We start from the raw sequence: 26,419 nt of genomic DNA, 5'->3' as shown, positions 1-26,419 counted from the left end.
TTTATCTATTAATTATTTGTTTTAAAATATTAAAATTTAATTTATGAATAATTATAATAAATAAAAATAAAAATAAATATAAAATTAAAATATTTCTAAAAACTCATTTGTCAAAAGGAAATCCCTATAAACACACGGTAACATCTTTTACCAGTTTCATATTTTTTTCCAATATATGATTTTGCCGAAATTGTAGTAGCAGGTGCGAGCAGGTAATGACATTCTTCACACTTTTCTCTTTTGTTTTTTTCCCTCCGACGTTGATTCACTAATACGGAAGCAAGTGATATTCTATGCCTTCTTTCTCTTGTCTTTTTCCCCTTTAAGTGTATTTGAATCTCTATGGAAGCAAGTGGCATCTATGCACCAGAGGGACCACTCCATATTCAGGGTATTTCATGAACGTAGGACCTTTGTCATCATGTTACACTAAATGAGGTATTGATTTGCGCTTTTAGTGGCTATTGGCATGTCCACATTTTTGTCGTAAATAGCACACAAATTCATCCTTTAAAAAAAAATAAAGAAAATAAATGAGTTGAGTACGTGGGAGATGGGGAAACACCACTCCTCTATCCCTTTAAAGATGAGGTTAATCTATCGTTTGGATTTCTTGTGCTATTTTGGCCCTTCGCTCTAGATATGTGTGGATAACACCATGTCACACTCATTTGTATATATAATATGTAAAACCCCCATCAAAATATCTTCCCCCTCTCGTGTACTTTTGCCGTTTGTTTTCTTTCTTCTATTCCCTTTCCTTATTTTCTTTGTTTTTTCCACAACTAGCTAGCTACACCAACACAATGCATCACACTCATCACTACCCGCTTCCTTGTTTGTATTGCCACCCATATAGCTATATTAGGATGGTAATAATCTACCTAGTTTCCCATTGTTTCATGTTGGACACTTTACTTTAGAGAGTATATATATTGCCTTGATTATTTATATCATTAGCTCCACATGATTAACCTTTTTTGTGGAAAATAATGCAGGTTCAAAATCTCATTGAGAGATGCATGCTTTTCCGCATGAGCCAAGACCAGTGCATAAGGGCACTGGCGGAACATGCAGGGATTAAGCCTCTTGTTACTGTTACAGGTTCTAATATTTTCACCACTTGAAAGCCTATGTTACACTTGGTGTGAATTAGTTATATTTAACTTCTGTTACGTGTGCAGTGTGGAGAGAGTTGCAAAAGGAGAACAAGGAGTTCTTTAGAGCATATTTGCAAGTTGTAACTCCCAGGCCATTCATGAGTAAGACCCAAACTTTCATGTATCTTCCAGGATCAGTTGCTTTTAAACTAAGATGTTAAAACATATATACTATAAACTAATTATAAAAATTCCTATGCATCCCAAACAGAACTTTGTGACCTTTATGTTGTGCATGCAATACCAGGTATAAATTAGCAGCAGAATAATGATGTCAGATTTTATGTTTTTTCCTTTTCAGGTAGATGGTTTCAAAGGGGACCAAAATTAGCTAGAAGGAAACACTGGAAATGATCAAGGGAATAGTGGCTGGATAATCCCTACAAGGAAAAAGTGAGCTGGAAGATTGATGAGGGAAATATTAATGATTACTAATCCTAGCAAGAAAGTTGTTGGATCATTAAGTCTATTTGGAAAAGTTAAAATCATTTTTAAGAATTTTTCTATTAGAAATAAAAAATATTTTTTAATAAAAAATTCTTAAAAATATTTTTAAACTTGCTTCTATAATCTCCCTAAGGATTTTGGGTGAAGACCCTCGTTATTCGTGCATGCGCATATAGTGGCCAATGGTTGTATTTCTTTAATGCTAGATGCTGTTCTCAAAGGCATTAAAGATATAAAATTGTACCATATAGTCATTAGCCGTAACTTTGGCTTAGTGTGAAGGATGCAACAACAGATGCTATTCAAGTCTGTTACATTTACCTTTGTGTAACTTTCCTAGATTTATCAGTTGAGATTTCCCTTTTTGTTTGTGGATTTTATTATTGTAAAAGAAGCTGTCATTGGTATCATTCCAACGCTTGTATAAATTTGACAGCAGTGAAGTTAATTCATCAAATGTTCCAAACTTAATGATTGAAGCTTGCTTTAGCCTTTGACTTTCTCTCTTCAGTGAAATTTAATATTCTTCTTTCTGTTCTGCTACTTCTTGACACCGTAACTTACAACTTACCCCTTGACAACTTGCCCTGGCTGACTAGAGTTAGAGAATTTTAATTAACCAATAAACATTTGTGTGATCCTGAAGAAAAATGAAGCTGGTATACTCGATCACAAAGGTGTCGGTACTCAAAAGTCAAACTATCAATTACTACTATATTAGACATTTTCTAAAGCCTAAAGTCTCAATCAAAGATAACGAATGATTTTGTTATAAAAAAAATAATGAATGTTTCACAGTTTTCCACTCGTTGTGGAACTATTTACTCCCATGAAAATTGGGTTATGGAATATTTTTAAGTATGTTCAAAATCAAAAAATGTAGAAAGGAGTTGATTCTAGGTCAAAAAGTATGTTGAGCAACTTCCTTGGAATGATAAAAACAACAGTAATCACAATGGAAAAGGAAGATGATAGGATTTGAGAAATAATGTAAGATAGTTAAACAGTAATTGATAGTGAATAATGAAAGCTTATTTGATTTTAAAAAGTAATAGTTACAATGAAGTCTAAATTTGTCTATTTATAGGTATAGTGCACCACTTTTGGATGATGCTAAAAATTTCTACTATTTCTAGATTTTTCAAGTTCCTAATTAGTCTATATTTTTTTTTTTAGTTTTTTTTAGAGACTTATAGCTATATATTATGGTTTCTAGAATTTTATTTTTCTTTTCTAGAATTTGCATTAGAATTTAACATTTCTCATTGATGCAAATTTTGGTAACTTCAAGCATAGTTCATAGTTGTTCAAACTTCACTCTAGCGATAGTGTCTTTGTAAATATGTCATTACAAGAAACGTTACATATAGTGACATATAAAAAGTGTCATTATAGGTATAATATATGTAAGTATATATCTATTTGACATATAGTTACATACAATTTTAGTATTGATTTTGAATGAGATTTAACAACATATTTTGTGTATCACTATAGTCTATACCCACACTTTTTAATAATATACCAATATATATTATATTTATATGGGTAAAAGTAGTTTTTAGTGACATGTATTGTATCACTATAAGGTGTGTGTCACTATATGAAAATTTTCTTATAGTGTGTGTGCTATTTGATCTTTTGTTGTGCAATACTCGAGTTGAATTTATTTAGTTGTCTTTGCTTCTTTGATGAAGAAGTGATATTTAATAGCTATGTATTTTTTTCTCTAATGATGGACCGGATTCTTTATCATCCTTATTGTCGATTTGTTGTCACGATAGATAATAGTTGGGTCATCTTGTTATTCACCCATTTTTTCAAGTATTCTTTGTAGCCATATTACTTGACTTGTAGTTTCAGTAGTTGGTACTCTACTTCTGTTGTAGATTGTGTTACTGTTGCTTACTTTTTTGATGCCCAAGAGAAAAATCTTGAACCTAGTGAGAAGGCATATATGGGTGTACTTTTCATGTCATCTATTGGTCCTGCCCAATTACTGTCAATGTAGTCAATCATCCTTGAATTGGTCATAGTTTTGTACCATATACCAACTCTCTTGTGCCTTGTATATATTTTAAAATTCCTTTTTCCGGCTCCATAATGAATCTGACTTGACTTTTGCATGAATCTTGATAAAAAGACTTGTCAGATGCATAATGTCTGGTTTAGTCATGTGGTTGTGAGATATAGAAGACTTGCGATCAAACTCCCATATTATGATGCATCTACTCTAGTGCTCCATATCTTTTTGTAAATTATCATTTACCACCAATGGAGTAACGACAGGTTTACAATCAAACATCTTGAATTTTTTCAATAAAGCTTCTGTATATTTCTTTTGAGAGATAAATATTCTTTCTTTTTATTGTCTCACCTTTATACCGAGGAAGCAGTTCATCAAGCCAAGGTCAGTCATCTTGAATGTCTTCATCATGTCTTTGTTAAATTCTTTCATTATCTCCATCGACGTATAGGGAGACAATGAGATCATATTAACCACGTGTCTTAATATATAGTGTTGACTCACTCTTGCTCCTCTTAAATCCTTGATTAGCAAAGTATTGATCAATTCTGCTATATCATGCTCGAGGAGCTTGCTTTCAGGCCATATAATGTTTTTCTCAGTCTTAAAACTTTGCCTTCATTGCTTTTGCTGATGCAGCCTTATGGTTGCAACATAAATCTCTTCTTCAAGAACTTTATTTAAAAAGGCAAATTTGGCGTCCAATTGGTAGATGTTCCAACCTTTTTATGCAACGAGAGCTATTAAAACTTTAATTGTATCTAGGCAAGCAACCGAAGCAAATGTCTCATTGTAGTCAATTCTAGGTTGTTGTGAGTAGCCTTTAGCAACCAATCTCGCCTTGTATTTTTGTATAGCTCCATCAAAATTGGGCTTTGTTTTATATACCCATTTTAATCCTATGATGTCTTTTCCATGTGGGCAGTCTATGAGCTCCCAAGTGTTATTCTTTTCAATCATTTTAATCTCTTCTTCCATAGCCTTAATCCATACTTTTTGCTTCGATGCTTTTTCATAGCAGTCAGGCTCAATCATGGCCATATTGTAAGTTTTGTATATGTTTACCAAGAATCTTACTCGTTTTTAGAGTAGACTCTGGTGAAGAATCTTGTTGTTGTTGTGGAGGTGGAGAAAACATTCAGCCTTTTTTTGAGCTACTTCTTAAGATTGTTGCACTAGAAGTAAAATGTTACTTTTAACAACTTTTTCTTCTTCCCAATTCCAAGAAGCATTTTCATCAACCTCAACATCTTGACTGATAACGAGCTTCTTTGTTTGTAGGTTGTAGACTTGATAACCTTTTGATTGTGTATTATATCCCAAGAATATTCCTCATATAGTCTTGTCTTCAAACTTGTGCCTCTTTTGATCAAGAACATATAAGTAGTAGATAAATCCAAATACTCATAGATGTTTAATTGATGGATTTCTTCAACTCCATGCTTCAATAGTAGTCTTGTCTTGGACTACCTTAGTAGTGTAACATCTATTTAGTATGTAAATAGCAGTGTAGACTACTTCAACCCAAAAATTGTTAGGAAGGCCTTTCTCCTTTAATGTTGATCTTGCTGTCTCCATGATAGTGCAGTTCTTTCTCTTTGAGACACCATTTTGTTGTGGTGAGTATGTAATTATAGGTTGTTGATCAATGCCTTCATCTTCATAGAATTTGTCAAACTCGTGCGAGTTGTACTCCTTGCCTCGATCACTTCTTAGTACTTTTATATGTTTTTCGCTTTACTTCACCACAAGAGATTTAAATTTCTTGAAGAATCCAAAAATCTCACAATTTTTCTTTAAGGAAGTATATCCACATCATTCTATAAAAATCATTGATGAAAAGGATGAAGTGTCTTTGTTATTATAAAAGTGATGGCGTCCTCATTGGTCTATATGTCAATGTGGATCAACTCTAACAAGTCTTTTTCTTTTTAGGCTTTTTCAGTAGAAAATGTTAGTCTATGTTGCTTTTCCAAAAGGCATCCTTAACATGTTTCATTATTTTCTTTTAAAGTTGGAACATATCTCATCATATTCTTTTGATATAACAACTTTAAGGCTTGAGTGTTGAAGTGGTCAAACCTTCGATGTCATAACTATGAATCACTAACTTGAACTTTCATGGCAATGTCAATAGCATATTTAAAATTTATTGGAAAACTTGTATTTCCTTTCTTCATTTTAACTTGAGCTATCTCTCACCTTTTGTTATCGTAGATAACACATACATCGCTTTCAAAGTGAAGAGCATAGCTTTTCTCCATCATTTAGCCAATGCTCAATAGGTTTTCTTTAAGATTGGGAACAAGTAGGACATCATTTGAGTCTAGTACCTACCTAAGTCTCCACCATGACAGTGTCTTTGCCTTTTGACTCTACCATGGTGTCATTCCCCAATCGTATTTGAACTTTGACAGAATTATCAATTTCTTTGAAGATGCTCGGATCATTAGCCATGTGATTACTTCACCCATTATCCAAGTACCATCTTCCTTTTGATTCATTGTTGGAATATCGAGTAACATAGAAAAGATGTTACTTATTGTTTTGCTCTTCGGCAAAATTTTCTTGTTGTTGGTTTTTGTTGCGGAAATTTTTTTCCACATGTCCAAATTTCTTATAGTGTTGATAATAAGGTTTTCCATGATGTCAACAACCTTTTCCAAGTGACTTGTCATTTTACAAATGTCATATGGAGGATATTTTCCTTGATTAATCTTAGAGAAACTTCTAGAATTTTCTATATTTTGAGAAATTTCTCCAAGGTTTTTATTTCCTTCATATACTTTATTTTGAGACTGTAATTTTAGTTTTAATTGAAAAGCATTTTCAACAGTTTTCTTCATGTCTTTTCAATCGTTATTCATAGGCTTCAAGAGAGCCCATTAGTTGTGTTATCGATAATATAGACAAATCTTTGTTTATTCAATTGTAGTTGTAATTGCATCATATTTACGGGAATAGAAATTAGAATTTTCTCAACAAATTTTTTGTCAAGAATATATTTCCCATAGGCTTTCATCTAACTAACTATTTATTTTATTCTATAATAGTAATCTTTTATGATATTAGATTCTTTCATTTTTTTTATTAATCCAAACTCACGTCTTAGAGAATGAAATTTAACATTGTGTACCTCATTACTTCCTTGAAACTCCTCCTGTGTGTGTTCCAAGCTTCCTTTACACTTGTGGCACTCATTATTCTTGGAAAAATTGTGTCTTTAACTACTTGTTGAAAAACAAATAACACCCTTGAATCCTTCTGTTTGTTTTTCTTCAACTCCTTCCTTTGAGATATAGTAAGAGTTGAGGTGTCTTTTGGAATAGTAAGTGATCATCTTCTATATCGTCTCATAAATCTTGAGAGCAAAAAGTTGCCTTCATTTTGACACTCCAAAAATCATAATTTTCTCCAATAGAAATAGGAATTGGAATAGATGATGGTTGATTAGTATTGGCCATAGGTTGTGAAAATATTTTTAAAACATTATAGAATATAGTTGGGTTTTTAGAAGTAGTTGAGAAATTTATCTACGCCTAGTAGATAACCAAAAGTAGTTGTGGTGTCATAGATAGTATTTAGAAGTACCAAAAGAAATAAGTTTTATTTGTTGGAAGGATGATAACAACATGAGTAGTCTTGAGAAATAGTGTATGATAGTTGAATAGTAATTGGTAGTGAATAATAAGAACTTACTTGATTTTAGATAATAGTAGTTACGATAATGTCTTAGTTTGCCTATTTATAATCATGGTGCACCACCTTCAGATGATGGTGAAAATTTCTACTATTTCTAGATTTTTCAAGTCCCTGGTTAGTCTACACTTTTTTTTAAAAAAAAATTTCTAGACACTTGCTATATCCTATGATTTCTAGAATTTTCCTTTTCTTTTCTAGAATTTACTTCATAATTTAACAGAAGAGTAGCACAGGTGTAGTAGAATCATGAGTTAAAAATGAATAATTGAAGACTGAAACTGTTAGCCATCTATCCTATTCCTACTCAACTCGTTTTCATTCCTCATAGCATCTAACTTTAATGTTAAGACAGAGAAGAGATGGTTGCTATGTGCGCCGAGCCTTTTTTCACTCAAAAGGTGTCCTTGACCAGATAGCTAGAACTCCTTGGAACCTTTTTTCCATGGAAACCTTGGCCTTCTTTATTCACCTGAAAGTTTCAGTCACATATATATAATATATTCACTCATTACAGTGGCAAAGTACTGTGTTAGAAACAGGTTAGCCTACATTTCCTTAGAAACTCGTTACATTACGTTACAATGACATTTCGAAGATTGCTATTTAAATATAACGACAATTCGTCTTTAATATAAATCAATTGCATGTAGTTCATTTTTTCTTTCTTACAAAAAGTTTAAGAGTGTTGTGTTTAAGGCTCATCAAGATCTATGAGAGCTTATAAGGATATTTACACGCACTGATCAAATCCTCACATTGGCATGAATTCAATTTTCTTTTAAAATAGGAGTTTGTTCCTTGCGACCAACTTTTGTTGATGTACTACATGTTGTCTTATTTATCATTATTCATACATTACTATAATTTTTCTTATTACACGCGATTTTTTACGTGATTTTTTATTAAAAATTTGCAAAAAATGTTGTTCTTACAAATTTTTTCTGCGAAATTTTATCTCTAGGTAATACCTTTGTGGATAATATGTTTTTGCGAAATTTAAATATCGCAAGAAATTTTCTTGCGAAAAATTTGTAAGAAACTTTCTTGCGAAAAAAATTTGCAGGAAAGTTTCATACAAAATTTCCTGCGATTTTTTTTGCAAGAAATTCTAAAGAAAAATATTTTACGAAAGAAATTAAAAAAAATTACTATTTGGGGATAAGTTTACAATGAATTCATCCAAAGCATGTAAATTATAGGTCTAACACACAACCATACAAAATTAACTTGTAAGGTGGATATTGTCCAAACTTATATACTCTTTAATTGTTTTATTTCTAATCGATGTGGGACTTGAGAAAAATCTTTTAATTCTTAAACTTATAAATTTATATATATTTTTATTTTTCTTACAGATTAAAATTGGCGGGAAAATCTGTAAGAAAATTTACCTGCGAAATTTTTCTACCATTTAATAAACATTACTTGCGAATTTATTTTTACAAGAAAATCCGTAAGAAACAAGATATAATTCTTACAACATTTTTTGCAAATTTTTACCATGGAAAAAAATTTCTATGATCATTAAAATTGTAGCAAAATTGGCACACAAAAAAATTCTGGATTATTTTTCATTAAAAAAATTTTAAGAAATTTCTGTAAATTTTTTTTTGTAAATAAATTTGCAAAAAAAAATTGTAAAATTATTATTTTAAGAAAATTTGCAAAAAAAATCTACAAATATTTTTTTTAGAAAAATTCACAGAAAAATAACATTTTTCTAGTAGTGATACTAGTTTTATAAATAAAATAAACTGCTCTATGTTACATTAATTGGTGAGCACTATGAGAATAGTAAGTCAATGGTTACTCTCTTCATCCTTCTTATAAAACCCAATTATTACTTAATTAATCATAATTTAAGAATTTGTCCTAAATTTATACTACCAATTATTTATTAAATTAAGAAAAATATTTTTAGTTCAAATATTTTAATTAATTCTTGATTATCAGTTTTATCATGTCTATGAAAAAAACTAAAATATTCTTAAAAAAAATTGATACAAAATATTTTAGACCAATTCCTATATATAAAAAAAATCAATAAAACTTTTCTCAATGAGTAGTTTTATAAAAAATGAAAAGGACGTGAAGGAATACATGGAATGAAAGGAGGCGTACGTGTTACATGTACTAGTTTTCTGTGACTACAGTAGCAATGCCAAAACATTGAAGATACTCCCACTAACAATAAACACTATATATTTTACTAATGTGTTTATCAATTAATACTAAAGTTGCATATATTAACCGAATTCACTTTTCAATTTTGGAACGAATTATATGATTTTACCTCAATAGCATCACTGGGCTCTACATTGGAGTCCAGTTCCAGAAGTTGGTCTGTCAGGTTACAGCTGTCTTCATCTCCTTTACACTGAGAAGGGGGGAAATTGGCCCACTAAAATTTGCCAAATATATACACCATATAATTAATAAACATACTAAGTATTTATTTTATGTAGCTTCAAAAAGTTACTCTCTTAAATGTCTACTAAGTTATTACATGCAGTTCAAAAACCTTACATTTTTTGCCGCAGTACTGAAAGCCTCCTTGTGAGCCATGTTAGGATTTTCAGCCTTTAGCCTTTTAATCTCTTCTCTGCATTGAAGTAATTAATATTAACATTAGAATTAGTTATTCAAAATTTTAAATTTGCATTGTGGTCTTTGGTGTATATATAGTATACACTTGCACAACTTTGTGTAGTTGAACATTACTTGATGAAGCGGTTATATGCAGATGGTGTTCGCTGCCTCTTCTCTGGGGCTGTAAAGATCCCACACATTGAAATAGATAAATTTATAAGGGAAACAATCATGGTTTAACAAAACTTGCTTCAAGCTCAGAAATTATCCAAGTTTTTACGTACGTACGTTTATTCACGTTGGTCATTTGAGTCACGTTCTCTTCCTCACAGTCAGGATGCGTCATTATGGATGCATCATAGCTGTTCAAAGTCATGTTTGCACCATCTTCTGAACTTCCTCTCTTTGGCTGGAAAATGGAGATATATATTCGCAATGCATTTAAAGTAGAAAAAACGAACATTAAATAAGAGTACAAATTTAATCCCGTCTATATAAAAATAAGGATGAGATTTGATTCTATTTCTTGAAAATATGGCTATTCTCTAAAAGATGGGACTAAAAACTAGCTATAGGTCAATATTACAAATCTTAGTTTTTATATTCAACAAAAATGATCAGTTTTAGTCCTTAACATGGGATTAAAAACATATCCAATGATACTAAAATCATTTTATTTTATGAAATGTATGAACTAAAAGTAAATAAAACTTTTATGGGTCTTTTAACTAATGTTTTTATTAAGAAATTAATATGTAGAAACTTTTTACCAAAAGCAACAATAAAGTAATTAATAAATAATATGGGAAATGTGCACATACATTTTTCAATAAAAAAAAAAACTTTTACTTTTAATTTCTTAATCAGTGCTCTAAGAACAATGATTAACATTTTCCAACTTTTATAAAAGTTAAAATGATTTATAGTCTAAAAGTATAGCTAATCTTAAAATATAAAAAAATGTTGGTCAATGGACTTACCAAGAATTACTACTAATAATAAAGAATTACTAACATAGAATTGGAAAGGTAAGAAATCACCTCAACATGAGTAACGGAAGCTAGAAGGTGGAAAGGGAAAAAGGAAGCTTTCATCATATTAACAGAAAGGAGGCTTGTGCAGTGTCCACATCTGACAGTCACCACCATCGACAAACTGCTGCATGGGACGCTTACCTGCATCTCACAAATTTGAATTAGAAACAAAAAAGTTGCAGTGTGAAAAAAAAGAATTAATTAAAAACCAACACATGAACTTGAGTACGGCATGCAGCTCTAGAGAACGATATTACCATTAATATTGTTGTACAGAATCCACATTGTACGTAACATATCTGTTCAGGAAGATCAAAAAGAGGGTTCAGTGTTGACATGGCTGTCCCAATGTGTGGTAGTGTATGAGAATGAGAATGAGAAAGAGAGAGAGAGAGAGAGATTGAAGATGTTGTTCATTTTACACTAGGAGGAATTTATAGCTGACAGTGAACACCGATAATAATGGTGATTTTTATTGCCCGAATGCACTCCAACATCGATACTAAGGACGAGGAGAGTTTTAGTTTTTCAACCCTCTCATGATATTTAGAGGCTGAGGGCAAAAATTACAGTTACACCCTTTAGAAGATGGTTTATGATATAGTTTTACCTACTAGCCTATTTCATTTAAAAGTATTGCATTTTACCTACCTTTTCAAATTAAGTAGGGCTTGCTATAAGATACAAATTGACTTGAAGTTTCTAAGATTGATTTTTGTTAATATTAAAATAATATTTGGTGAGTGAAAATTATATTTTACAAATATAAATTAATTAGTCTAATTCAATTTACAAAATTTGCAATTGGTCAAAGTAGGATCTCCAAGAAAGAAAAAAAAATCGTTACTATGCACATATATATACAAGTAATAACTACAGTTGATTTTCTCATGAATTGCATTTGTCGGTTTATATGAGCAAAATGTAGAAATTATTACCACGAGTAAAATTCTCCTTAGTTTGCAGAGTGGCCCAAAGTTTTATGGTACTTTGCTGAGTGACTCAAAAGTACTTGTTTGTTTCATGTGTTGTTGTTTTCTCTTTCACTGATACTCCTACCTCTAAGCCCTCTCCTGGTCCTAGATCAAATTGAAAGTTCAAAAAGTTTTCCCCGAGAAGGAAAGGGAAGTTTCGGAACATGTAAAACAGTAGAAGGTAAAAAAGCATCTTAGGATTTGTCTTTCGTGAAAGACAGAAAGAGTAATTGAGCACAGAAATGATAAAGGAATCTTCCCACTTTGTTATTTTCATTCAAACTATTTCTAATGTTTCTTTAAATCATGGGTCATTGATCAGTATTCATTTAACAAAACGAACAAGTAGTGCAAATACTATTGTCATAAAAATATCAATGTTTTTTGGACGAGCAAGATATCAGGGATATGATTTGATGAAGAGCAAGCTTATTCAAAATATCTTTGAAAGTGCATATATCATTTGTTTCCGAACTTGGTATGCATTGCGGAGAAAATTTAATACGAAAACTGCTCTTGTTTCTTTACTTAAGACAAGTATCATGATTCATGGGTAATCATATTACTGTGAGTGTATTCCCATGATCAAGATCATGAATGGGACCAAGTTGTCATGAGAAAGGACCAAATTATGTAGAAAGAATCTTCATAAATCATGTATAATGATCATGTCCTACAAATAAAATGAATGAAAGCTGCGTGGTGGGTGGGAATCAAGAGCCGCTATATACTGCTCTTGTTGCTTTATTTTCGAAGTCTCTCTCTCAAACAGCGTATATATCCTTCTTAATTTCTTACTTGAATATTTTCATGTCACCTTTTTCCACTGATACGATTTTGGCTTTACGCTAAAGGATGGTTCCTATGTCAACAAAAACGAGTTCAGTAAGTATGGAACGGCCCCATATTCGAAAAGACATAGGTTCAATTTAACGTTGTTAATTGGTAAGTCCGTAAGTGTTTCTATAAATTTCCAGAGTCTTGAGACTTGTCTAATTCTGATGAACATTCGAGATTTTTGACTCATAAATCATTTTAAGGGAAAAAAAATGGTCTCTATGTGTTACGTGTTCATTTATTACATCTGCTCGGATCGATCTCAAAATCTTGTAAAAGCCGCGTGGTCCGAAGAAAAAAAGAAAGAAATTTAAAAACAACCTTGCTGTAAGAGCCAAAAGACAAGTCCCCTTTTCTACTTTCATGTTCATTTAGAGCTCACCACTGTGTTTGGCACACCTCTTTTGTGGAAATGAAAAGAATTCATTTGAAATTAAAAAAAATGAATTTACTCGGATTATCTCTCAGACTGATTTCAAATAATTGAAAAATATATACAAAAAAAATTTTAAAAAAATATTTTCTATATATAATAGGCCTAAAACTGTTTTAGTCCCCTAAATTTAAATAAATTTATTTTTAATCCCTCAAATTTAAAATTAATCTTTGTAGTTCTTTTATTCTAAAAAAAATCATGTTTTAGTTTTTATATTCAAATTTTATTAGAAAATCTGTCAAATGTTGTCGTACAAAATCTATATATTAGTATCCATATTAACAAAGACATTATATTCAACATAGGTGATGCAAATAATTGTCTCAGTCTACCATTGTCAAATATGTTGTTTATGACCAGATAGATTAAAACAAAAGTTTTAAAAATTACAAAAAATAAAATAAAATAACTTTCAACTTGAAGAACCAAAAACAAATTAACCTTAACTTTAAGGAACTACAAACATAGCCTATGTAATAAATACCTTTGCAAAATATTTTTACCTTTAGTATCTTAAAAGTGAAATTATAAAGACTTGTATATACGTTTTCCTAAAATTTAGAATAAATTTATCTTTAGTCCTTCAAATTAATTTAAAAATGTTCTTTCTATTTCATGTAATTTCAAGAAATATATTGTTTTAATCTTTCATGTCACTAGTAGTATAATTGACAATTGATAGATTAAGATAGTTATGCAACATCATACAGTTGAGTTTAATGTGATATTTTCATTAATAAGGACACTAATACATAAGTTTTGTGTGATAATATTTAACAGATTACTAACAACATTTGAGCAAAGAGACAAAAATAAGATTTGTTCAAATTACAAGGACTAAAAAATCAATTTTAAATTTGAGAAATAAAAAAGAAAGTTACATTATATTTGAGAGACTAAAAATATATTTAACCCAATTATAAAATACTCTTTGTCCTCTTTTATAAGCCGAAAAAAATTGATTTCACACATATTAAAAAAATCTGTTAAGTGAATTAAATTTTACTAATCATATAATATGGTCATAAATTGCTCTTATTATAGATGTCACTACAAAAAAAATGTTACATATAGTGACATGCAAAAAGTATAACTATAGATACAATATATGTATGTATAAATGTATTTGACATATATTCACACAATTTCGATATTGACTTTAAATAAGATTCAACAACATATATTGTGTGATACTATAATATATATCTACACTTTTTAACAATTATAAGAATATAAGTATAGATAAAAATAATTTTTAGTGATAAGTATTGTATCACTATATATGGTGTATGTCGTTACAAGACAATTTTTTTTTGTAGTGTGCCTAGACATGGCAACGGGGCGGGGCGGGGACGGGTTTTACGTTCCCCGCCCCCGCCCCCGCAAATTTAAACCGCCCCTGCCCCCGCCCCCGATACCCGTCGGGGATAAAATATGGGTCTCCATCCCCGCCCCGTGCGGGGTTCGGGTTTTCCCGTCCCCGCTCCTATTTTTTTTTCTTCTTTTTTTCTTTTAAATAAATATAAATAATTTTAAAAAAAATAAAAGAAAAGTAAAATAATATAAATTTTTACATATAAATATTTCTAATTTTGGTTTATATATATAAATAATTTTTTAATTATATTATTAAGCAGGGCGGGGGCGGGGCCCCCGATTTTATCAATCGGGGAAAACTCGAACCCGAACCCGTACCCGATAAACACGGGTTTTCTCTATCCAAATCTGAGCGGGTTCAGACGGTTACCTACGGGGGCGGGTTAGATTGTCATGCCTAAGAGCATCTCCAATGGGGTTGTTTATAAGCAATCTCCTGTGTCACATCACTGCCACATCAGCTCTGACCCACTTTATGGGTTGCTTAAATTTTAGCAAAGTTGCTTGTAAAAGCAACTTTGCTAAAATTTAAACAACCCATAAAGTGGGCCAGAGCTGATGTGGCAGTGATGTGGCACAAGAGATTGCTTATAAGCAACTTCCATTACAGATGCTCTAAATGTGCCTAAAAAATTGTGCAAGTGTAGGCATGGCAGCGGGGCGGGACGGGGGCGAGTTTTATGGTCCCCGCTCCCGCAGATTTAAACCACCCCTTCCCCCACCCTCGATACCCGCTAGAGGTAAAATCTAGGTACCCATCCCCGTCCTCGATGGGATTTGGGTTTCCCTGCCCCGTCCCCGCTCCTAGACTCTCTTTTTTAATTTTATTTTTCTTTTTTCTTTTTTATTTCTAATAAATATGAAAAAAATTAAAAAATAAAAGAAAAGTAAGATAATACAAATTTTTACATATAAAGATTTCTAAGTTTGGTTTATATATATATATATATATATATATATATATATATATAAATAATTTTTTAATTATATTATTAAACGGGGCGGGGGCGGGGGCGAGGATGTTAATACTGTCGCCCCGCCCCCGATTTTATCAATCAGGGAAAATTCGAACCCGAACCTACGGCCAACGCGGGTTTTCCCCGTCCAAATCGGGGCAAGTTTGAGCAGGTACCCACGAGGTGGGTTAGATTGTCATGCCTATGCAAGTGCAACCAAAAGGTTATGCATTAAAGAAAAGATATTTTAGAAAGAATATTATTAAATAAAATAAAAGTAGTTAAAAACTTTGATTATATTTGAGAACAAAAAAATGCATGATTTGTTTTGCTTATTATAGAAGTGAAGAGAAGGAGTATGATCTATTTTAATAACTTAGTTTCACTTTCTTGTCATTTTTTTAATTATCTTTTTCATTACATCAAATATTATTACACTACAAGAAAAATGATCTATACCTACACACAATTTTACCTACACACATGAGTTAATGTAAGTAAAAACTCAAAAATACTTTTACCTACGCATGTTTAATGTATGTAAATCACAAAAACATATACCTATAGTCACTTAATGTAGGTAAAATTTGAAAATTATTAATAAATATTTTATTGATAGCCAATATTTTATTTAGTTACTAATAATTATTTAAGTAAGTTACTGAGTTTATTAATAATTATTGATTTATAAATATTAAAAAATTATGGTGTAAAAAAATATTAATTATAAATTATTTATAACTACTTTAGTCTATTTTATTTCAATTTGACTAGTCACATATTTTTTTTCTTAATTTTAGTTAGTGTAATTTGAAAAGAGAGATTTGCGTGGAAATTGAAATCGAAATAGCCACGGTAGTAAGAGTGAGATTCACTTTTACTTTACATAAGGGTTTTTTATCACTTCAAACATAAAAAATCTAAAGGTATGATTTCAAATTCTTCCTTTCTCTCTGTTTCCTACCGTAACCACTAATTTTCACAGCTCATTAAGCAGCGGAGATCGAAATCAACATAACTTGCATTGGAGATCGAAATCAAAATAGCTCGCAGCGAAGAGAATGAAGATCACTTTTACTTTTCATAGGGTTTGTTCATCGCTTCAAACTTAAACAATCTTAAGGTCTGATTTCATATTCTTCTTTTCATGCCTTTGTTTCACACATTATTTATTCAATCTAAAGGATTGGTTCCAAATTTGTAGATCTCGTAACACTTGTGTTCTTATAATCTAGGTTTTTTTTTCTAGAATCCTTTATTTCATTGCGATTTGCTTTTTGAGTTGTTCTTTTGCTCAATCTTCTCTTATATTGAATTTTTGTTGCTTGATTGAGAGATAGTGAAAATGTTCTTCATTGGAAATGATATTTTGTGTGGTGTCTCTGTTCTGATTCTTTTTTTTTTGTTAATATTATTTAGAAAGTCCTTTTAAAGCTTGAATTCAGAAGATAAAAGTAACCACAACTCTTAATAGCAATATTATTTTTTATAGTTTTAGACTTTTTTTTTACATAATGTTGTAGATGTAATCACTGTCTCTGTTTTTCATCAACTACGCGTTCCCTATGTAGCTGAGTTGTTCTGTTCTGTCGGAATTCATGGTTCATTCATAATCTTTTAGGTAATAACTGCCTGTTGTGCAAATTAGTTATGTTTGATATTGATCACAAACTATTTGATGTATGTTCTCAATCATGGACACACGCTTGAACTCTCGCACACAAGTTTCTAAGTTGGGATTTCTGGAAGGTGAAATGTATTGTTAGTTATTACTGATAAGATCATAAGCCACGCTTTAAGGATAAGCATTTGTATTACATTTTGCAATTTAACAAATCTCAGTGTTCTCCTCCGTTTTTTCCTGCAAACGTCATTTCTCATACAATGGGTGTAATTTAAGGATAAGCATTTACTCATCAATCATCATTATTAGTAGTACATGTTATAAGTTTGGGTTTTAATAGAATTAAAGCCTTGGAATAGGACCTCTATTTCTTTTCTGGTAATTTTTCCGTTTACTACAATGGAAGCCTTTATTTTTTTTTAGTAATTTTGCTCAGTCACTTATTAAATGTTTGTTGAAATGTCTCTTATGTTTGATTTCAAGTAAGCTCTGTATTTGATTAGGTTCTTCTGCCAAGTTTGTATTGACATCAATATATAATGGGTCACTGAATATGTACTTTTTCATCTCTTTCCCTTTGCAGGTTAGATTGCAAGTGGAGGTGCCACCGTTGGTATGTGAGGATTGTTACAAAAGGGTCATAGCAGAGTTTATGAAGCAAGCAAAGGTGCTATTGGTTAATCTTAGCTTATGCTTTATATAGTTATATAATATAATGCCTTTCTCATATTCCGGCTCAAAGAAAATATATGCAGCAAATTATTGTTGTCTATGAATACATTGCTCTTTATTTTGTCTGTCAGGAGGATTTCTAGTGTATGATTTTTAGTTTCTAAATTTGAAACTATAACCTCTCTAGTCTTTATTGTTTTTCATATAAATATGTACATTGCCCTTTATTGAACCCACAGGCTACAAGGTTACAAAATAAAAATGATGGTTGAAGTTGCTGAAAATATATTCAATCATATAAAAATGTAGTTATGCCTTGGACTGAGTGGTGTGCTTACTGCAGTATACACTTGATTGGCTCTAGCTTCAACAACCTTGGGTAGCTATAGGATTCAAATAATATAGTGGTTTTAAATAGTAATCATTTCAGATATTGTTGTCTTTTTAGCATACTATAGCTATATATGAATATATTATTTGGATTCAAATTTTGGTTTGAAAAGTGCAAATGAAGATCTTGGATTTGTCATTATTAGTTAGTTAAATTTTCTTTTTATGTCACTTAAAAATAGTCACTTAAGAATAGGAAATATGCATTTATGTATCCATTTATTTTTGCTAATTGGAGTTTTATTTTATTTGTCAGTTTGTTGTATCAAATGGATAATAGTTGGATTTGTGAAGTCTCTTTAAATAAAGAGAAGTATATTAGAGGGGTTCTAAATTTTCTTGATTATGCTTTCGAAAGATCATCTAAGGATGGAAAAATTTTATGTCCTTGTACCAAATGTGTAAATTTCAAGTGGCACTCTCGAGTGAATGTCTACGAACACATAATCAATCATGGGTTTCTAAAAGGATATATTAATTGGATCTTTCATGGAGAACAAGTTGGCTTTTCTAATTTTGTGAGTACATCTCAAGTAGAAGGGGAGTTTGAGCATGACATGGATACATTGATTCATGATGCTTTTGCTATGTATACAAATAATAATAGTGATGATACATGTATAAATGATGAGGATAGGGACTCTGGAGCATTTATTAATGAACACAATGTTCAACAATCTGATGATAGAAACAATCCAGATAAGTTCAATCAATTTTTAAAGGAGGCTGAGCAAAACCTTTATCCTGGTTGTAAGAAGTTCACAAAATTATCTTTCATCATACACTTGTACCACTTAAAGTGTCTCAATGGGTGGACTGACAAAAGTTTTTCAATGTTGTTAGAGTTGTTGAGTGATGTATTACCAGAAGAAAATACTTTGCCTAAATCATTTTATGATGCAAAGAAGATTATTTCAGGATTGGGTCTATCATATGAAAAAATTCATGCTTGTCCCAATGATTGTGTATTGTATAGGAAGGATTTGGCTGATGCTGAAATTTGCCCCAAATGTTTTTCCTCAAGATGGAAACATAACTCTGATGGTATTGAAGGTAGAAGAAAGATACCTGCAAAGATTCTTCGATGGTTTCCTCTTATACCTAGACTTCAAAGACTTTTTCTATCATCAAAAACAGCTTCTTTTATGACATGGCATGAGGATGGTCGAACTAAAGATGGGCTTATGAGACATCCAGCTGATTCTTTTGCATGGAAGGACTTTGATTGTCGATATCCTAATTTTTCTTATGACCCTCGTAATGTTCGATTAGGTTTAGCTTCTGATGGCTTTAATCCATTTAAAACTATGTCAATTACTCATAGCACTTGGCCCATTATCTTGATTCCATATAATCTTCCTCCATGGATGTGTATGAAACAACCCAATTTTATACTATCGTTGCTTATTCCTGGCCCAAAAGGTCCAGGTAATAAAATTGATGTTTATATGCAACCTCTTGTGGAAGAATTAAAGGAATTATGGGAAATTGGAGCAAAAACTTTTGATGCATGCAAAAAAGAGTCATTTCAAATGCATGCTGCACTCATGTGGACTATTAATGATTTCCCTGCATATGCAATTTTGTCTGGGTGGAGTACTAAAGGAAAGTATGCGTGTCCATGTTGTGGTCTTGAAACTGCCTCTAAGTGGTTGCGTTATAGTAGAAAGTTTTGCTATGCTTGTCATCGTCGTTGGTTAGAGCCCAACCATAAATGGAGATACAATAGAGTAGATTTTGATGGAACGCAAGAATTTAGAGCTCCACCTGAGCTTCAGATGAATATTTATCTAATATTTCAAGATGTGTACAAGTGAAACAACACAAAATATTTGGTCTCAAAAGCTATGATTGTCATCTTCTAATGCAAGAGTTTCTTCCTATAGCTATAAAAGATTGTTTGCCTGACAAAGTGAGTTTTGCTATAGTTGATCTTTGTCATTTCTTCAAAGAACTATGTAGTAAGGTGCTTAATGAGTGTAATTTGGAGCACTTGGAGCATCGAATAGCAAAAACAATGTGTCAATTAGAGAAAATTTTTCCCCCAACTTTTTTCACTGTGATGGTACATTTAGTAATCCATTTGGCATATGAGGCAAAAGTTGCAGGTCCAGTTCATTACCGATGGATGTATCCCATTGAAAGGTTTGTTTTTTCTCTCAATAATTTATTAAAATTCTATAGTTATAAAGTAAAATGACATTATCATATTACATAGCCTAATTTTTTTTTTCTTCAGATTCCTTTATACTCTAAAGTCATTTGTTCGTAATCGGGCACATCCAGAAGGTTTTATTGCAGAGGGATATCTAGCTCATGAATGTTTGAATTTTTGTTCACGATATCTTTCTGGGGTGGAAACTCGTTTTAATCGATCTAGTCGAAATGATGATTCTCATTTTGTAGAGAATACAAGTCTACTAAACCCTAGAGGTAGACCATTGGGGAGAAAGAGTCAAGTTGGGTTCAACATGAAGAAAAGAAAAAGAGTTTGTCGAGAGTCTCTTGATAAGAAAACATTGCTACAAGCACATAGATATGTGCTTTTTAATAATAGTAATGTTGACACCTTTCAAAAGTAAGATCATTTCTTTCATTCATGTATTTAGTTACTGAAATTTGGTTTGTTATACCTTCATTTGTTTTTTAATTTCTTTTTAATTTACATAGAGAACACATTAATCTTATTAAGAGACGAAATCGTCGACTATCTCCGTATGAAATTGACAAAATTCATAGTCAAACATTTTCAGATTGGTTTCGTGAACGAGTAAGTGTTTAGAAATATTCATTACTTGTGTGCAGTGCACTCCTGGAAAATCTACATTCCACTGTCATTTAATTTCTTTGATTCTTTCATATTTTGCTTGGATGTGAAAAAATGGGATGAACTTATTATACAAGCAGTTTCAATTTTTATAATAGTTATATATTATCCAAATCTTAAGTTTTCAATGAATATAATGTGTTTTTGTGTAGGATGAACTAAAGAAGCATATGATAGAGGCAGAAACCTCAGAAAACCCACATGCCACAATAGGTTCTACAAATTGGAAGAATGACATATTCTCAAAAGTGAAAGGGCCTGAAAAAAGAGGACGTGTACGTTGTCTTGGTAAGCTTCCACGACGTGTAAATTCAAATGTTTCATCTGAAAACTCCAATGCAGAAAATAGAATACAAAAGTTAGAAAAGTTGTTGGGAAATATTGTTGTGGTCTTTCAAAGAAAATTTTCAGAAGATCCAGAAATCAATAATGTTTTACATGCTGTAGCTCAAGAGGTATGAATGCTTACAAGAAATATAATTATTACATGACATTGTATAAATGAATAACTTTTTTTTTTCTTCATTTAGATACCTGATATTGCAAATACTAAAGATTTCTGTTAGATCTTGATGACAGTAGAGACTTGGTGAAGGTACATATCATTTTTCATTTGTCTTATTTCTCAATAACGTATATTCAATGATGTTTGGGAATTACAATTATGATTTTTTTTTTGGAGATTAAAAATATTATCTTGTTTGATTTTGTTTAAATTGCGATTATTTCGATCAAAAGTGTAGTCTTTGTGAAATATATAATGAAGAATGACATGATCACTTCCATTTCTTATTTTATCCGTTTTTCTTTGTTTGTATTTGTTCTCTCGCTCTCTCTCTTGTATAAATTTATTTTTCAATAAAAATTTCCTGAGGGTGGCACTAGACGATGAAGAAGAATATAAAAGTTTAAATTTGTCAACTCGTGGTAGCAGGTATATATATGCTTTGATTCAACACATTATTAAAGTCTGGGCAGAGTAAAATAAATAGACATGACGGAAGAGTTAGAAGGGTTTCTGATTTGCACAATCCAAGTTAGGTCCAGTGTCCACGTTCAACAACTTTGTATATCTTTGAAAAAACCCAATGCGATCGATCATTCACTCGTGCATCACCAGGAATACCACATTCAAGTCCACCATTGATTATGTTAGTCACTAAGCCATAACCAAGTTTTCGGTTCGCTGCTATGTCAGCTTCTGTTGGCTCATATGTCCCTCCCTCCCTAACTAATTTTTCTTGTGGAGATTGGAAAATGATTGTTGAAAATTTTTAGATTGTATTGTTGTAAAAATATTTTTATTTGAATTTTCATACTTTAATTTAATATTTACTTGTTGAATTTGCAGGTACAAAATTATACACTAATCGAACACTGTTGGACTTCTTGTTGAAACTTTGAAGCATAGAAAATACTTCTATGACTAAAGACCTTTGTGGCAATAAGGATAGAAAACTTATTTGGTGCTTTTGTGGTTTTGAATTCAATAAAATAAAAGAGAAGATTTTAGTATAGAGATAATATTTCTTTTAGAGCAAACTATGAGCTCATTATCGCTATCCAATATATCTGAATGTTTGAAGAATTATAAAGCTACATCCATGAATATATAAATAGAATATTACACATATAATTGAATATTGCAAATAAAGTCATGGTTAAGTGTTTATATATTTTTGTCCATGCAAAGTTTGATATAGTACATTTTACAATTGTTTCTAATAATATATCTATAAATTTAATTATATTAAATTTTGTTAAAAATCAAATTTATTAATAATTAATATTGAAAAATTGTAAGTAATATTAAAAATAATTAAATTAGTTAAATAATAGTAAATGATAAATAGAGATTGTAGGTATAAAATAATCTTTTAAAATAATAAACAAATTACCTACAGCTAGGAATTGTAAGTACATATCAACAACTTTTACCTACAGGCAATGAACCAAATACAATAAATCAAAATTAAGGCTATAGTGACAGCTAAAAATTCTATAGAGACAAACGATAGTTGTTGTTATAGGACTCTCATAATGGACAGATAAAATGTCTGTGGGTCAATGTATAAATGAGTTATACCAACACTTTTTTAACTTTTAGTGACAGTTTTTGTCCATCTCTAGAAGTCAAGTTTTTTGTAGTGTTACATCCATAATCTTATATTTTTGTTGTCGTCACAATTGTAGTTGTGTGTAATCCTTTACATTGTGAAAAAAAAAATGTGGCTAATGCAATCACAATTGTGATCACGAAGCAATTGTGAGTCAAAAATTATTTATGTTGCGATTGTGGATGACAATTTAAAATCATGATTACATCTAGCTAGAAAAATGCTAACAACACTCACTAACATTTTTTACACTTTCTATCTCTTCCTCCTTCCACCCTAAGGTGGTTGGTTGATGGGTTTTGGGATATGTGAAAGATAGGTTCAAATCTTTGAGTCCGTTGTATCTCACCTAACCAAGTGGAGACAGGTCAAATTAGGAAAAAAAGAGAGACTTGTCATTGAAAGAGAACAAAACAAACATAGAGAGAGAAGAGAAAAGGATTGGGTAATGGAGGCAATACATCCATGTTTGAAGATGATTTGTGTTGAAAACTTTTCTAATAGTGTGGAAGTCAGGCGACATGTACCATTGATGTGATTTGTTAGATAATGTGTGTCGTTAATGTGAGTTAACAATGATGCAAGTATTTAGAACTTATCGACAGTGATGACTAAACTCAAGAAGCTGCCATTAAATACTCGTGAACTAGAAAGATGACTTCCGTTAAAGAAGAGATTAAACCATGTTCTTTAATTTGTTTGAGGGAGTATTTTAAGGAAACAAATAATATCCCTTATTGTCAAAACAAAAGGAGAAACATGGATTCAGAAGCATATAAATACCTCCATTAATATGGTACATTTTGGATGATAATCAATAATAAATTCACACGAGTTTATAAATCTAATTAAAGCAAACAATATTCATATTAATATGGAGACGAATGTCAACCTCTGGTTTCCAACACTAAATGTAATTTCTCTTCTTAAAACCAACCTAAAGATAGGGATGTAAGTGTTAACAAAGCCTGTACGATACTAGTCAAGTCAAGAAGCAAAAAGGAATGAACAAGTGTTATAAATTTTGACCCTAACGAAAAAAGCATGGTATCAAAGGGTTCTATATACAACTAAATGCCAATGTATTACTACTTATGACAGCACGACCTTTACCTCTCAGGAAGATTCTAACTTCAATTAGTAGATATTGTTTGCTTATAAGATGGCCCAAAAATATATCTTCTGTTTGGTGATTTAGCATGTGAATAACTCCCCCCAAAAGTTGTCCTTCCACAAAAGGTAAGCCTTGACTTGAAATACTTTGACTCAAGGAAACTGTAAAGCGGAAAGCCATGCACCCATATCATTATCAGGGAATAAATTACTATAAACCTAAATAATAATTAAATTGAGTTTTTCAAACACATCAGAACTCAAATATACTTTATCACATTATTGTGGCATGCCAAATTATCAAATCAGGTATGCCACTGTTGTCAATTAAATTCGGTTCAAAAATTTCCACTTACTCTGGTACAAATTATTCATCGCTTCGTTACGTTTTTGGTCACAGAAGTATTCAATTCAATGGTAATGTAACAACATTGATATATATAAGAAGTTGAAGTTCGTCAATATATATGTTTGTTTTGAAGCTCGGTTATGCATGCTGTAAACGGCTAAACTACATAATTGAGATAAAAATATGAAAGTAACATGATTGAATTGAACTTCCCTGATAAATTAAAATTAGATGTATAAGTTGGTTTTAACTTAAAAGAGAAGTTCAATTTATTTTAATATTATATATATATATATATATATATATATATATATATATATATATATATATATATATATATATATAATAAGTACTTAACTGTTCATGAAAAAATTTATCAGCATTCATGCATGGCATAACACTTTGCCTCACCAGCCCAATGTTGAAGATAAGCCCAGCTAATTTAATCGTAATTGGGCAGGGGTTACCATTCAACATGGGTTAGCCTTATTTCTTTAAGTGTCCAACTCTAGAAGATCAAAATTCAGGTAATATAATTGCTTAGAGTTAGACCCGAAAACATGAGACAATGCTTGGCTTTTCGACGTGCATGGTGTATAATGAAAAGACAATTACCGGTTTGGTGCAAGTGAAAAAGTATTTTTCAAGAATAGAGTAAATCCAAAATAAAGGGGTTTACACCTTTAAAAATTAACATTCTCATCATCGATTCATTTAAATGTGATTTTATTTTAAAAAACTTGGTAAATCAACGACACTAGAGCTTAACATCTTGAGGAGATAAAACCCTAAAACAATGTTGTTTTAGGGAAACCCTAGCACAATAGTGTAAGGGAAAAAACTTGAGAAGGTTTTTATTTTTTTTTTCCTACTCTTCAGTTATAAGTAGTTCGTGTAGTTGATAACAATAAATTTGTTCTATTTTTATAAAAAAAAATTCCAAAACTATCCTTAAACTATTTTTCTACTATTATTAATATTTTTCTTTCTTTTAACCGATTAGAGTGAATGTCTTATACTATTTCTCTCCTAATTGATATTGTTCTCTCTTCTAATCAATTAGAGTGCATATCTTTTTTTTTTAAAAAAAATATAATTAATGTATTTCAAAAAATTAAGAGAACATATTTTAATTAGGGATATTTTTGTCTAAAAAATTAAAAATAATTAATACATGAGTCAATATGGATTAAGTCATATATAAAGAATCAATCGGTTGGTTTAAGTTGGGTCTTATAAATAGGAATAAAGGTAATATATCTCAAGCATTAAATATTACTTTACAAAATTACCTTTATTGAATGTTTTTTAGTTAAACAAATAAGTAGAATTCTTTTATTGTATGTCTTAAAATAGAAATAGTCTTCTATTTTTGTTTTTAGAATGCAAAAACTTTGCAAACATGTATTATGTGTCTCATTAATTAGAGTAGTTTTGGAAAGAAGTAGAAGTTTAAGACATATTTATTGATCTTTACAATAAAAAAAAACTAACTTTCTTAATATTAGTGAATTAGTTATTTGGGTCTTGTAATAAGGATTGAAAGGATTATTTAAGTTTTTAAATTTATGAAGAAAAAAAAATATTCTTCCATTCCATAATAACAGTTATATTTGAAGAAAAAAGTTCAAAAAACATGTTATGTTAGTTTTTAATCTAGTATTTGTGACACCCTTACTACCCCAACACATATATTGTAATAATAAAAACTTACAAATAAATTTTTCTATTTCGGTAAAAAGGGTTCACATAAAAATCTTCGAAATTATTCTTCAACAACCACAATAAT

At 30.8% G+C, this 26,419-nt stretch overlaps 3 protein-coding genes across 7 annotated transcripts; 2 read left to right on the top strand and 1 right to left on the bottom strand.

Moving 5' to 3' along the window:
* Positions 1-642: 642 nt before the first annotated feature.
* Positions 643-2,104, top strand: LOC109818969 (uncharacterized). The gene is made up of 4 exons (XM_020384527.3): positions 643-872; positions 999-1,104; positions 1,185-1,262; positions 1,462-2,104. Exons 1-4 carry the CDS (start codon positions 807-809, stop codon positions 1,512-1,514), a joined length of 303 nt encoding a protein of 100 aa, XP_020240116.1. The 5' UTR covers positions 643-806; the 3' UTR covers positions 1,515-2,104.
* A 5,465-nt stretch (positions 2,105-7,569) lies between these two features.
* On the bottom strand, positions 7,570-11,456 carry LOC109818961 (axial regulator YABBY 4). Of its 2 annotated transcripts, none has more exons than XM_029268951.2 (7): positions 11,216-11,456; positions 10,965-11,099; positions 10,213-10,333; positions 10,057-10,105; positions 9,862-9,937; positions 9,629-9,712; positions 7,570-7,804 (listed from the first exon to the last, which is right to left on the bottom strand). In XM_029268951.2, exons 1-7 carry the CDS (start codon positions 11,294-11,296, stop codon positions 7,727-7,729), a joined length of 624 nt encoding a protein of 207 aa, XP_029124784.1. In that variant the 5' UTR covers positions 11,297-11,456; the 3' UTR covers positions 7,570-7,726. The 2 variants fall into 2 exon arrangements, with proteins under 2 accessions (XP_029124784.1, XP_020240108.1); XM_020384519.3 differs by having other exon boundaries at positions 9,629-9,736; positions 11,216-11,454.
* Positions 11,457-16,447: 4,991 nt separating this feature from the next.
* Positions 16,448-22,723, top strand: LOC114915753 (uncharacterized). 4 transcript variants are annotated; one of them, XR_014433893.1, is made up of 9 exons: positions 16,449-16,661; positions 17,746-17,829; positions 18,481-20,369; positions 20,464-20,802; positions 20,895-20,994; positions 21,204-21,506; positions 21,582-21,646; positions 21,986-22,202; positions 22,403-22,723. XR_014433893.1 is itself a non-coding variant. In XM_083074949.1 (8 exons), the coding sequence occupies exons 3-7, from the start codon at positions 20,089-20,091 to the stop codon at positions 21,615-21,617; spliced, it is 1,059 nt and encodes a 352-aa protein (XP_082931075.1). In that variant the 5' UTR covers positions 16,450-16,661; positions 17,746-17,829; positions 19,201-20,088; the 3' UTR covers positions 21,618-21,646; positions 22,403-22,723. The 4 variants fall into 4 exon arrangements, 3 of the variants coding, with proteins under 3 accessions (XP_082931072.1, XP_082931075.1, XP_082931074.1); XM_083074949.1 differs by lacking the exon at positions 21,986-22,202 and having other exon boundaries at positions 16,450-16,661; positions 19,201-20,369; XM_083074948.1 differs by lacking the exon at positions 21,986-22,202 and having other exon boundaries at positions 16,450-16,661.
* The last annotated feature ends 3,696 nt before the right edge of the window (positions 22,724-26,419 follow it).

Source organism: Cajanus cajan, chromosome 5, assembly GCF_000230855.2.
Source record: "Cajanus cajan strain Asha chromosome 5, NIPB_CcT2T_4, whole genome shotgun sequence".
Lineage (NCBI taxonomy): Eukaryota > Viridiplantae > Streptophyta > Magnoliopsida > Fabales > Fabaceae > Cajanus > Cajanus cajan.
Note: the sequence above shows the minus strand (reverse complement) of the source record. Positions and strands in the feature narration are given on the sequence as shown.